At 32.4% G+C, this 14827-nt stretch overlaps 1 protein-coding gene across 4 annotated transcripts; it reads left to right on the top strand.

Annotated features, from left to right (window-relative positions):
• Positions 1-4130: 4130 nt before the first annotated feature.
• LOC114255831 (serine/threonine-protein phosphatase 7 long form homolog) lies at positions 4131-12969 on the top strand. 4 transcript variants are annotated; one of them, XM_082915858.1, is made up of 8 exons: positions 4131-4301; positions 4412-4465; positions 5071-5202; positions 5489-5545; positions 10401-10995; positions 11075-11281; positions 11369-11800; positions 11893-12969. In XM_082915858.1, exons 5-7 carry the CDS (start codon positions 10852-10854, stop codon positions 11708-11710), a joined length of 693 nt encoding a protein of 230 aa, XP_082771984.1. In that variant the 5' UTR covers positions 4131-4301; positions 4412-4465; positions 5071-5202; positions 5489-5545; positions 10401-10851; the 3' UTR covers positions 11711-11800; positions 11893-12969. The 4 variants fall into 4 exon arrangements, with proteins under 4 accessions (XP_082771984.1, XP_082771987.1, XP_082771986.1 ...); XM_082915861.1 differs by having other exon boundaries at positions 4139-4301; positions 4420-4465; XM_082915860.1 differs by lacking the exon at positions 4412-4465 and having other exon boundaries at positions 4151-4301.
• Positions 12970-14827: the final 1858 nt, after the last annotated feature.

The following is a 14827-nucleotide window of genomic DNA, read 5'->3' as shown; positions in this document are numbered from 1 at the left end:
ATCTCAAAAAAGACATTTTCATAAAATTATTTGGGTCAAAAGAATTTGCCATCTCAAAAGATAATTTTTTGCATTGGCAAATACACGGTCTTAATTAGTCTACATCTTTTTATTTCCCACTTCTCCTTTTTCCCATTTTGGCGCCTTTCATTCCCTACTATCATTTTTTTTCCCATAAATATTTAGTTACTGTCACAAAAAACACAAAAAAAAAAAAAAAAAACATAAAACTACGTTGTTTTGTACTTTAGATATAAATAGCTTTTTCCCACAACATTAGGCCTAAATCCATGTCGTTGTTTGCCTTTCTCTGGATTATCTCCATCTATGATTCAGGTAAGCTCTCTCTCGCTCTCTCTCTCTCTCTCGATGATCCTCCCTCTTTTAGTCTCCCTCACTCTGTTTTTCTCTGTTTCGAGATTTTGTGATTTCAAGTCACCATTGCTGGCCAAAGAGATTGTTGACTAGGTCACAGCCAACGGTAAAATGTTCATCCCCTTTGTCTCTCCCTGGCTTGCACTATGTTTATAAAATATGATTCAGTCGCCAGTAAGTAAAATCTGATTCAAACATAAATAATGATAGTTTGTAATGTATAAATAGCTTCAACAAAATATATATATATATATATATATATTTTTGATGCCACTGAATCGTTTAATCAGTGTGTTGTATCATCCATATTAGCCATTGGTGGAAGTAAGTATTACCTCTAGGAGTGTTATTGACAAATTGATTGTTTATAATTGGACAATTAGACATGGTATGAGGGTTTGCAAATTATGTTTGTATATATATTTATATATAATTTTGGGGGAATTATTGAATACTGAGAACCCCTCTCCAAAAAAAAAAAAAAAAACCAAGTATGGAGGGGTGCAACTCGGAGTTTTTACTCCAACAATGTTTGCGTAGTACCCCCAATGTTTGTATAATATTTTTTTCCCCTATCCCATTGTTTAGTGATTTTCTTTATAATTTTTGGCTAATATAAAATAAGTTATTGTACAAAGACTTTCGAATATATATTTTTTCAATTAATGAACTTGACTGAGATAAGTTTCAAATTTGTTGCCTTAAACATAATAATCTCTTAATTAAAAATCTGATTATTTTCTTTGTGTTTATAAAATATGCCTTATGTTTTTTATTCAGAGATGTTCTTTAGGCCTTTTGTTTTTTATTCATAGATGCTCTTTATTTCCAGTCTGATTTGATTAATTTAGAGTTGTTTTAGGAATTGCCTCTATATGGTTTCTATTAATTTACATTGAAAGATTATTTGGTGTCTCATTCCTGAACACATTATAGGCTTTACTGATACATAAGTCACACCATCTAGAGTGTTCTATATATAGAGGTTCTAAATTGGGTTTTGGCTTCCCAATAACATATAGGGTACATTACACTAGGATTTATTACACTTTCTATGCTTAAATTATCATTAAATTATCTATTAAATTTCTAAACTATCGATTGATTCTCCTAAGTTCCTAAAGTATATGAATTAAAATCTAGTTAACTCTCAATTGAATCTATTAAATTTTTAAAATATTTAACTCAAATATATTTAGTTCCTAAAATAATTATTAAATTAAAATATATGTCGGTGAATATTATAAATTAGTAAAAGACCCTATCTAATTAAAATTTTATTACAAAGATTTTTATTTTGTCTGTATTAAGTATTTTATTTTGTTGTGTGATTAAATTAATATTAAAATCTGATTTCTCAGCCTTGCTAATAAAATTATATAAGCATTTGATATATTGAAAAAGTAGAACAATTTGGGAACTTAGGAAAAAGTTAGTTTTTTGGCTTTTTAGTTTCTTTACATAAAAAAAGCCACAAAAAAGCCAATTTTTTAAGCCAAAAAAGCCACCAAAAAGCCAAAAAAGTCAAAAAATTAACTTTTTACCAACTTTCTAAAACACCACAGAAAATTTAAATAAAAATATTCTGCTACAAATAATAATAGAAAAAATAATATATTAATTAAATTATAAAAAGTACTTAGTGAAAAGCTTAAAAACAATAAATTAATAATTATAAACAAAATTTGACATATAATATTAAATAAAGGCAAATACACATAGTCATTTTAGAAGATAAATAAGAAAATATTATATATAATTACTCTTATCCTCATAACGAAAATTCACCCTAAGAAGTAACATCTACTTTTTAAAGATAGAATAAAAAATTAAGGTTTTTTTTGAAATAAAATTTTAATTATATTAGGTTCTTTTACCAATTCATAATATTTATGAGCTTATATTTTATTTTTATAATCTTTTCAAGGATTAAATAGGTTTGATTTAAATATCTTAGACTTAATAGATTTAATCGATAGTTTGGGAACTAAATAGATTTTAATCTATATATTTTAGGAGAAATGCTAGAGATACCGAATTTTTTGCCAAATAAATGACCAAGTGTCTCACATGAGTGTGGGGTCCATGCGAGATATTTGGTCATTTAATTTAGTAAAAAATTTGGGGCCTATTACATTTTCCATACTTTAGTGATTTAATAGACTGACAATTTGACGATAATTTCCGGGTATAAAGTGTAATAAACCCATTACACTAATCTTAAAATTTTAAATTTTTTTTTTATAAAAGTTTTGATGTAATTATATTAACTTTTCTTTTAATATAGCTAAATGGATCAGAATTAATGTAAAAACATAAAATAATTTAAGAAAAACATAAAATAATTTAAGATATAAGTTGTTGAGTAAAAGAAATGAGAACATCATTTTTTTTATTCATGTAATTAATAAATTATTAATTAATATGAGACTTAGTATTTCAATATAATTATATTAAAATTATAGAATTTATTATATGCATATATATATTTCAAATATAAGGGACAGGCATAATTTGTCCTAAGTGCATCTCCAATGTTAATTGTCATAGTAGCATTGTTAAAATTATAATTTGACATGGTACAATAGTAAAATGTTAAACTATAGTAATGGTATTCCAATGGTGTAATGTCATTTTGGCATATTCCTAAACAACTTTTCCACATATTTTTAAGTGTTTGGATATTATTTTTTGAGTAGTTTTTTTATTATCTTTGTTTTTTAAAAAAAATTTATTTATCATCTTTTTAAAACTTTTTTTTTAAAAAAAGGATTGAATATTTATATTCTACCCAACAAGATAAATATAAAAAATTTTAAAAAATAATAAATATAATTCACTCCACCATTTACATGCCACTGCAAAATTTTTAAAAAATAATTTTTGATTATTTTTTTTTTGTCTTTTATGACTTTCAAATTTTTTTTAAAAAAATTAGACAACTAGAAAAAAATTAAAAAATTATTTTTTTAAATTTTAAATTTTAAATTTTTTAAAAAAAATTATATATTTAAACAACTAGACAAATATAAAAAATTTTAAAACTTAAAAATTTTGATTTTTTAAAAAATTATAATTCATCCACCATTCACATACTATAATAATATATATTTTTTAAAATACTATCTATTTCAATAAAAAAATACATTCGGTAAATTATAAATACATCCCACGAGATTTGATTAAAATACGAATCGCCTCTTTTGGTTTTGAAAATTATATTTCATCTACTGAGATTTCTAATTTTATAACAAATCGCCTATTTTATTAATAAATAATAAAGTCAATTAATAATTTTTAATGATGTTAGAAATATATTTAAATTAATAATTAAATAATTTTATTATTTTGTAGGAGAGCAATTATAAATTTTATTTTTTTAAGTTAATTCTGTCAAAATTTTTTTTTTCAAAAGAAAATATTTATAATCTTTCAAATTACAAGAAGCAATTTATACTTTAAATAAATCTTAAGAAATGTATTTATAATTCGGTGGTGCTACATGCACCAATTAGTATACTAACTAGTGTACCGACACTAATTATGACATTGTTATCGACCTCACTCACTAATCACATTACAAATTTCAAAAACTTCTTAAATTATGCAATATCATCAATTAATACACTAATTAATATATCAATTGGTACATACACCATTATTCTTTATAATTTCCTTACCATACATTAATGATAATATAAAAATTAAATTACATAACTATGTCATCTAGAACCTTCCTTTTAAATTTCATAACTATTTCAGATTTTGTTTTTTTGGACTAAAACTATTTTAGATTGAAGCGCTCTCTCTCTCTCTCTCTCCAGTCTCTGATCCCTCAGAGCAAACGAAGTGGTTGCTGCGAAACCCTAGCCGCAAACAGAGGATAAAGAGCAAAGCAATTGCTGCGAAAACCCCAAAATTTTCAGGTAATTCCACTTTCTCTCCTCTTTCCCTAACCATCCCACCGTAACCCTACAGTATTTGTCAACAATAAAAGCAATAATATGTTATTGTTCTTCCATTTCACGATCTCAAGAAAAAAAGAAGAAGAAGAGGGGTTTCGTGATCTGCACAAAATCATAAAAAAAAGGTAATCTTTTCCAGTTAATAGTTTTGCCTATCTCATAAGCATACATATATAGTGTTAGTGTCTGTATATCTATGAAGTACCTGTTCCTTTTCTAGGGCAGAGGGGCTGTTGTTGGCAGCCATTGAAACCTGAATGAACTGAAAGATCAATCAGAAAAAATATTCAGAAACAAGAAGTCACTCACCAATCAGAAAAAATATTTCGAAATTATTGTACATTTTCAATTATATACTTCCGAATTATTTATAAATTTTCGATACTTAATTTTTGAATTTTTTAAATTAAATCAGTTCTGTTGTGCCGAATGTTTTACAATTTTTCAGTACTTGATATCAAAGTAGTTTATGCAAGCAATGGATAGAGTGTAACAATGGAGTGTAGCAAGTGATGGAAAACAATAGAGGTAGTGAGAAACAATGTAGGAACTAAGTTTTAATTTTCATTTTTTTTTTTAAAAGATGTGCATTGAGAATTATTGTTTTTTAAAGATGTGTATAGAGAAAATCTAGATTTAATTTGTAGTGTGTATTGATGTCTATTATGGTCATTTTGCTTCATGATAAAATTGTCATAATTTTTTTTTGAAAAATTAATTGTGTACACAGAGACAAAACAGTGTGGAAATAGAATTTTCCATAATAAACAGAGACTGGATCACACTCTTCATCACATCGTTTTCATCATTTTAATGGGTTGAGACTCGAAAGGGCTGGGAGACATGCCCCCTCAGTCTTCAGGTAATGTTTCTACTTCATTGTCATTGCTAGACATGTTAATACTTCTTAGGGGTTTACATTCTTTTCTTTAGTTCATCTTTGTCTAGATTCAAGTTCACTATTTGCATTATTTTTTTTTGCCGTGCATTATTGTTATTAGTATATATATATATATATATATATATTATATTAATGAACAAGAACTTTTGGAGTGCAACTGTTTTATTTTCTAATAGGTTTCAATGCTTGGAAACAAGAGTAAATAGTTTCTTATATATATTTTTTCTTTTCATTTGTAATAAAATAGGTTGTTTACTTGGAAGTTTTGATGGCATGAGTGGAGTTGGAAAAAAATAAAATAAAGGTATTCTTCGCTTCTCATTATCCTGTGTGTATTTTCCTTATTTAATTAGATTGTTTTTTTATAGTATTTTTATTTAATGTTTTGTTTTTGTTTAAATGTTTCAATCAATAGTTTCTCTACTCTTATAATAATGTTGCATTTTACTTAGTAATTTGATGAAACATTTTTATTCGAGAAAAATAAAAAATCTGGTTAACATATTTTGTAGCTCATGTATTAATTTGGTTGGTGTTTTCTTATTTTACCTTTTGTGGTTAACCAACTGTTGGTTCTTGCACACTTTGGTGTAACTTCAAAATCTAGCTCTAAAAGCACTTTTCAAAACTTCACTTTGTATTAATGTACAATAACCTTGCAAATATACATATGCATACACACGCAAACATCTTAATACTGAGGCTTTACCCATATTAAGCCAATTTATTATCTTAATTCCCAAACTAGGCCTAGTTTGGACGGAATTCCCAAACTAGGCTAAAGCGCTATTACAAATCACGCTTTCACTGTTTGGGGCCGAAAATTTGATGAACAGTGAAAGAGCTATTAGAAACCACGCTTTTAACATAATTTTTTTTTTTGAAGAAAGCGTGGTTCCAAACCACGCTTTCACTGGGCATGTCGTTTAATTTGTTTTTTGAAGAAAGCGTGGTTCTGAACTAGAAATTTTGAAATTATGCTTGTGAATGATAATGTCTATATTTTTTGAAATTAGGGTTTGGAATTTTGAATTGTGAATAAACCGACCTATATTTGTTGAATTGGAAATTTTATTTTTTGCTTGTTCAGAGGAATTAAGAGGAAATTAGGGTTTTAAAAGTAATTTTTTTTTAATTATGAATAAAATTATGCGAATTGAAATTCATATAATTGAGAATTGTTAATGTCATATTATGAAATTCATATAATTGAGAATTGAGAATTGAAATTCATATTATGAAATTCATGAATAGGGAATTAAGGTGGACTGACAATTTCAATTCGAGGTCCACATGCTTACATATATATGATCATTTTGTTTCAGAAAATAAGACTGTAAACTATTGAATTCAAAATTTGAAAATTGAAATAAATCTGAAAAAATCAAAAGTTCAGAGATTTGAAAAAAAAAAAAAATGAATTTAGTGCATAACTGCCCATATAACTGATATAGGGGTGTTTTTTGAAAAATCCAAAATATGAGACGTAAACACCAAGAGAAGACTTCTCTTTATAATAGTACTACATATATATACACCTTTATTCAGTATTTCACGTAATATCAAGGTGGGGTTGTATACTTGAATTTGCCGCCTATTATACTATATGAGAAATGGTATTTGTTACTTGATTTATTTCACTATACTATTTGACCCTCCAGGTGTATTTATTCAATTCAAGACATTGTGCATATTTAATAAAGTGCAAATTTCACTTCAATGGGCATGTGCAAACTACCCATATAATTTGAAAATAACTATAATGTTCTTGTGGTTTGTGGACTAAATGAAGGAGGCTTTTCCCAATATAAGCCTTTTTTACATTGTATTTCCAAAACTAGGCCAACTTCTGACGGAATTTCAAAACTAAGTTAAAGCGCCATTACTATTCGCGCTTTTACTGTTAGGAGTGCAAAAGTAGATGAACAGGAAAATCGCTATTACAAATAGCGACTTTGATTAAGAAGTCGCTGTTACAAATAGCGCTTCTAGGGTTAATTTTTTTTCCAAGGAAAACGCTGTTAAGAACAGCGCTTTTTACACAATATTGTTTGCCAGAAAAACGCTATTGCTAATAGCGATTTTACATAAAATTTTTTTGCCAGAAAAACGCTATTGCTAATAGCGAGTTCACTTAAATGAAAACGCTTTTTCAATCAGCGTTTTTAACGTCCCTCATATATACGAAGCCCCCCCTCATTTGCATACGTTTTTCAGACTTAGGTTTTTCGGGTCTTGCTCTCCATCTCGCTCTCAGCTCACTCTCTATCTCTCACCCTCCTCCATCTCAGCTCATCTCAGCTCGCTCTCGCTCTCTGCTCTCGGTCTCTGCTCTCTGCTCTCTGTCTCTGCTCTCACTCTCTATCTCTGCTCTCTCTCTCTCTCCGTGGTATGACATTAACCCTAATTTTATGTATTTAGTTTTTGTGTTTGCAAATGTGTTGTATTTTTCTGTCAATGTTAGGGTTTTACATGTGAATTATTAAATGTGTTAGGGTTTTTATCATTGTGGTTATGAAATTAGGGTTTGGAATTTTTTGAAATCAGAAATCAGGGTTTGGAAATCAGAAATGCGAATGGTTTTGAATTTGTGGAATTTTTTTGCTTTTGAATTTTTGGATGTTGCTTGTGAATTGAATATGGTTATGAATGTTTATGCTTTGTCAGTGTGGTTGTGGTGATGAAATTAGGGTTCGATATCAGATTGTTCACATTATTAGGATTGTTCAAATTAGGATGTCATTTTAGGGTTCCCATTATTAAGGGTTCTAATGCTTTTGAATTTTTATGCTTTTGAATCATAAATCGGGTTTGGAATTTTTTTAATTTTTTGAATTTTTTAAATAAATCATAAATATGAGAATTGAGAATTGAGAATTGAAATTTGGAATGATGAAATTCGTAAATCATCAATTCATATAATTGAGAATTGAGAATTGAGAATTGAAATGACGAAATGTTTATATTTTTAAATTTGAAATCAGGAATTGGAATTTTGAAATTATGCTTGTGAATCAAAATGTCTATATTTTGAATATTGAATAAACCAACGTACATTTGTTGAATTGGAAATTGTTTTTTTTTGCTTGTGAAGAGGAATTAAAAGGAAATTAGGGTTTTAAAAGTAATTTTTTTTAATTAAGAATTGCGATTAAAAAATCCGAAATTCATATAATTGATAATTGTTAATGTCATATTATGAAATTCATGTATTTGAGAATTGTTGATTTGAAATTATGAAATGTCTATATTTTGAAATTTGAAATCAGAAAATGGAATTTTGAAATGATGCTTGTGAGTTTTTTTTTTTTTTTTTTTTTGCTTGTTAACAGGAATTAAAAGGAAATTAGGGTTTCAAATTATGGTTTTAAAAGTAATTTTGTTTAATTAAGAATAAAATTAGTAAAAATTGTAATTCATATAATTCGTAATTGTTAATGTCATATTACGAAATTCATGTAATTGAGAATTGTTGAATTGGAATTATGAAATGTCTATATTTTGAAATTTGAAATCAGAAATTGGAATTTTGAAATTATGCTTGTGAATCAAAATGTCTACATTTTTTGAATCAAATTATGGTTCAGAAATTGTTAATGTCTAATTTCTACAAGATATAATTATTAAACAAAAAAATATTTAATTTTGAATGTATTTGATTAAAAAAATATTTAATTTTCTCTCCATGAAAAGATCATGTTCTTTGAAATATTTAATTTTGACTCTATTTTATTAAAAAGAAATATTTTTATTGGTTTCTCAAAATATTTAATTTTGACTCTATTTTATTGAAAAGAAATATTTTTATTGGTTTCTCAAAATATTTAAATTTGACTCTATTTGATTTAAAAAAAAAAAAATTTGGTTTAATTTCGTTTGGTTTATTTCACTATATATGGGGTCAGGCAGCCAAAATATGATTAAAAAATTTAATGAGCTGAATTTGTAATACATATAATAGTATTCTAGTACAAATTAAAATTTTCTCAGAAAACTGAAGAAAATTTGAAAAAGTTTTTGAAATGGGTATTGAACGAACTGACTTATCGCGTTTTTCACTTTGTGATTGTCCACTATCATTGAAAAGGAAAATCTAAACATTATGTTTTAATAATGTTTATTCATGTTTGTATAATTAGAAGTCATTATTAGAGTAGTTACAATATATGCATGAAAAGAGTAATAAATTATTTTAATTAATAGTCCATAGCAATTTCGTAGGGAAAAAAAAAATTGGCACTTTGATGGGTAAGCATGTGTTTTGTAATACCAAATAATTGGTACGGATGGCCCGATAGATTCACATGGATAACTATCCAAAATGTAGTTCATACATTTAACCACCAACTTCAATTTAATTATCTCTAATTTTTGGCCATTATAAATTATCTCTGTAATTATTTTTTTGTTTTTGTATGTGTAAGAAAAAAAGGGAGTAAATAAATTTAATTTTTTTTTTACTTTTCAGAACGATCCAAAATGATTCAAAATCAGTTTTTTGTTTTAATTTTATAAGAAAGCCTCTATGCCCTCTATAAAATGGACGAGGGTTACTAGTTCACATAGGAAATAACTTTGTCATTAAGGTCCGTAATGGCACAAGTTGGAGCAAATCAAATTAACTTATATTTTCCATAAATCTGAACAATTACATCACCAAGTTAAAAAAATATCTCTCAATGTTTGCACCCTGTATTTTATATTGTCCAAATCAATCGCGTCACCCTCTACTAAATATCTCTCAACCTATTTTATTTTTCGCCACTAATTTGAAAGAATTAAGACAACAAGTATACTTCTTGTTATGTGTTTTTTAGATTAAAACAATAGAGCAATGACAACAAAGAACATTCACGTTGAAAAGATAAAAGAGTTTTCACATAGGAAGTAAATGAGACACAATCTATAACTCCACGTATAGATGAAATCTCAGCTGTTCTGTTATACGAATAAAAATAAGTGAAAAAAATGAGAAAATAAACAGTAATAATCAAGTTGAGACACAAATATATAGTTGACAAAATACAAATTGAATTAATGTTTCACCTCTACAGTTCCTTCAACCCTGGAAAATATAAATTGATAAAAAATTAAAGGGTTGCTTTTATTTGTGGCTTCTGCAAACTTTAATGTTTATTTTATCGTCCATTGGACCATAGAGTCTTGCAGTGTCTACTACGCGCGGGATTCTATGCTGTATATCGTATAGGCCATATCAGACTGGACCACCCACTCATTACTGCTCTCGTCGAGAGATGGCGCACAGAGACTCATACATTTCATTTCCCGACCGGTGAGGCCACCGTCACATTGCAGGACATATCTGTCCTATACGGTCTACGGATTGATGGGCGAGCAATTACTGGACTTGACCCATCATTGACGACGGAGCAGTGGATAGCGCTATGTGCTGAGCTATTGGGAGTAGCACCTACACCTGCAGACTTACAGGCAGGTAGAGTGAGGGTGAGGTGGCTGTCGGAGCATTTTCAGGGCGATTTTCCAGATCATGCTGCAGATGAGTTAGTACAGCAGCATGCGCGAGCATACATTCTGTGGCTTATTGGGGGGGTACTTCTCCCTGATAAGTCACAGAACCTGCTCAAGCTGATGTATTTGCCACTGTTGAGAGACATTGACGTCATCGGCCAGTACAGCTGGGGCGCCGCGGCTTTGGCATGCTTGTATAGGATGTTATGTCGAGCCACTCAGGTGGGTGTGACTCAGATCGGAGGACCCCTTGTCTTGCTACAGGTTAGTAAGAATTTTATTACATGTCAATTCATATTGTATGGCATATATCAGTATTGTAATTGCATTCAAACTATTGTAGATTTGGGCGTGGGAGAGATTGATTCGCATTGCCTCGTCTAGGCGGCAACTAGTTGCTCCTGGTGAGGTTCCCATCGGGCAGGGAGACATGCAGATGCCGGCCGGACCTCGAGGTAGCCGGTGGAGGGTTGACATGAGCCACGAGGTCGTATCGACCCACGTAGTGGTCGTGTATAGAGACCAGCTTGACCGGATGATAGACGGCGAGGTATCAAATTTAAATACCTAAATTTTAATTGTCATATGGACTGTATATGTTTATGAGCGATTTTTAATAGACTTGTCGTTATTGTAGTTTATCTGGCAGCCTTATGCTGATGTCCTCCAGACGCTCCCAGACTACTGCCGCCTAGGTGAGGATATATGGATGGCGAGAGTACCACTCATTTGTTTTGACGTGGTTGAGTGGCATCTCCCTGATCGTGTCCTCCGACAGTTTGGTCGGGTCCAGGCCGTGCCGGATCGGTGTGACACCGAGTGGCGGTTGCATGCGACGGATAGACGTGGCCGAGCCAGCACTGACTGGAGTCTGCATCATATGCGATACATACAGTTGTGGGATGCCCGTCGCGACACTATTGTACAGGCTGACTGGAGCGATGGGGTCTTCCCCTCTCCCGACCCTTACATGTTGTAGTATCGGCGACATACACACCTACTTGTCAGTAATCCGAGCCACCTGTCCGAGGCCGGATATCAGGGAGTTGGGCCTTCTCTTGAGGCATTGGTGAGTATCGTACTATATGTTCGATAATTGTTAATATCATAATTGATTATTTTCAGTCAACTATAGCTTAATATATCTGATTTTTTTTCCAGGTGGTTCGAGCTGGGAGGTCATATCACTTGGCTGAGGACGCCATTTTCAGACGTGATGGATAGCTTGGCCTGCAGGCCCTTGTAGAGATCAGAGAGTTATTGTACGAGGGGATCCAGCATGCCCATCGGGTAGATCGTCTGCATTTTGGGGACTACGGTGTACACAGTGCAGCAGCTGCTCCAGATACATCAGTCCCGTCCACGTCAGTGCCTTCCAGTTCAGCGCCAGCCACGGCAGGTCCTTCGACTTCAGTCACCCCACCACATGATACCCCATACATTTCTCCATATTCCCCACACGTACATCTTACCCAGCATGCTGACCCTAACCCTGATTGGTCACCGCCCCGCTTCATACATGATGTTATTACCCCACCCACCCAGTTACAGCCTACTTTTCTGGGGAGTACTTCGACCGCGCCCCGGTTCATGCATGATGTTACCCCACCCACCCAGTTACCACCTGCTTTTATGGGGACTACTTCGACCGCGCCCAGGAGTACACATGATGCAGTTCTCACTGACATCTCCCACATTGATGATGAGGCCCATATTGAGCCCCCTCCCAGAGCGCGAGGGAGAGGTTATGGTCGTGGGGGACGTCGCGGCCGAGGTCGGGGTGCGGGCAGAGGCAGAGGTCGGGGTCCAGCTGCAGATCGTGATACAGTTGCACCAGACGAGGGAGTGGGAGTTTCACAGCTCACAGCAGTATCTGATCTACAGGCACAGGCAGGATCAGGGGCATCAGATGCAGGAGAGGGGGGGTCACACTCACACTCACAGGCTCCACAGGCAGTCAGTGGAGGGCCGCATGCAAGGGAGAGAGTGCCAGATATTCAGAGAGTCTACCGTAGGAGACCGAGGAGGGAGATCCACGGTCGGGGTTGTGGGACTGGGGGCAGGTTAGGGCATTAGCGGTTGCGATATGGACTATATAGGTTTTTTTTTTTCTTTTTTTTGTTTGTATGTGTCAAACTTGTACAGCTGATGTAAGTGTCATACTTATTTATTCGCAATTATAATTTCACAATTTTTTATTCTTATTTATATTGATGAATCACACAAATCTCTTTCACATCTCTACCCCTCTCATTATCCGTAATTTAGGAGAACATAAATTACAAACGCGTTTGGTTTGAACAAAACGTGTAAAGAAGCTATAAAAAATATGTTTGTTCAAGGCTAAAAATAATTGAAATATCTCGCTTCATTGATAAGTCATGGATAAGCATTACAAATTGCATGCATTACAGAAATGCCCTGGGCGTTCATCCAAACAATTTCATTCATTATCATCATCATCTGACATCTCAATATCAGATTCATACATAACATCCATGCTCCAGGCGTAGTACTGGTGTGCATCATCCATTAACCCATCTTCGGCACGCTCATTTGCGGTCTTCATTAGTTCGGACCTTTGCAAACGTTGGGTCATGCGATTAACCTCGTCGCGGATACGATGCAATGCCCTTTGCAACAACTGTGGAGTGTCAGTTGGCATACGCATGGCTAACCGGCGAGGAAATTTAAGATTAACTTCACGGCATAGCTCAACAAGAACGTTTGCTCGAGTTTTGCGAAATTCCCACTCAGCTCTCATGGTATTGACGGTGGCACGTGAGTAACGCAAATTTGGATTTAATGGGTATTGAAATTCATCTCCATCTGCAACCCAATAGCGACCCATTGCTGAATATAGATCAACCACCGTATATGTCATGATGATATCGCTAGAAATAGCTGTAAAACTTTTGTTGTGGTATGCTACGATATTTATACCATATGTACACATGGTAGCTGTATGTATGCAATTTCCTGTTCGATCACATGCATGCCACTGACGTTATCCAGTGCATTCGGCTGTCAGGACTCAACTTTGTGCAGTCATGAACGAATCAACGGCCTGTAGCATCGGCTATTGTGCCGCAGATGCAGTGATGCCTGTGACTTTGTGCATAATTCCACTGGGCACAGTAGGTAGGAGGTATGTGACTTTGTGCAGCGATGCAGGGATGCATCTGACTTTGTGCAGTGATACAGTGATGCGTGTGACTTTGTGCATCACTGCATCACTGCATGTGACTTTGTGCAGTGATGCAATGCTGCATGTCACTTTATACAGTGATGCAGTAATGCATGTGACTTTTTGACTTTGCCATGCTTGTATACGTTGTGACTTTTTTCTTGACATTACGTGATGCATGTGACTTCTGCAGTGCAACTTACATGTTTTGTTTTTTCCGCACATTTCAGAATTCATCCAAGTCACATTATTACGACTGTGAAAAGAAGCAGAAAATGCTATTATGTTGGTAAAAAAATATGATGGACGGTTGTGTAATGACAATAAAAATCGGATGACTGTGAAGTTCATTAACTGAAAATAAGATAAAATATAGGCACCAAAGTTCCAATCGTGTTTACCTAGCAGGTGACCATTTTATTATGTTGGTGAGAAAAACAATGATAGTTTATGAACAATATTACTTTAATACAAAGAAAATCTCATTTTTCGATTTCATTTATAATTTCTCGAAAACACCTATACGTACTGAAATCGTCAATTCCAAGTGACTACTTATTGTATTACAAAAGTAAGCATGACAAAATAGTTTCATGTGGCGATGTGACAACTCACTGCATTTTGTTTTATTTGACAACGCATTGCTCGAATATGAAGGGATTGCATTGTGATTCTATGGCCTACAATTATGATTTTATCTTACAACCACGTCCGTGACTACATCACAGGTACACAAAGTCACGGGTAATCAAAATTACATAAAATGAATAACATCAAATAATATCACGTGTATCACTTATTCCATAGTGCCCTAGCACCACTATGATGTCTATAAATACCCCAGTATGATGTTTGTTGAAGTCATAACAATAGTAATATATATACAATTACTATTATTATTATTTTTTT

This window comes from Camellia sinensis, chromosome 2 (assembly GCF_055761805.1).
Source record: "Camellia sinensis isolate YWXY chromosome 2, ASM5576180v1, whole genome shotgun sequence".
In the NCBI taxonomy this organism is placed as follows: domain Eukaryota; kingdom Viridiplantae; phylum Streptophyta; class Magnoliopsida; order Ericales; family Theaceae; genus Camellia; species Camellia sinensis.
This window is presented reverse-complemented; position numbering and strand designations above follow the sequence as displayed.

What these genes read in the sequence shown, in the direction of transcription:
- LOC114255831 (XM_082915858.1), top strand. Translation starts at nt 10,852, where the DNA reads ATGTATTTGCCACTGTTGAGAGACATTGACGTCATCGGCCAGTACAGC. An exon ending in GACCCCTTGTCTTGCTACAG is followed by an intron (nt 10,996 to 11,074) that starts GTTAGTAAGAAT and finishes AAACTATTGTAG; the next exon opens with ATTTGGGCGTGGGAGAGATT. An exon ending in ACCGGATGATAGACGGCGAG is followed by an intron (nt 11,282 to 11,368) that starts GTATCAAATTTA and finishes TCGTTATTGTAG; the next exon opens with TTTATCTGGCAGCCTTATGC.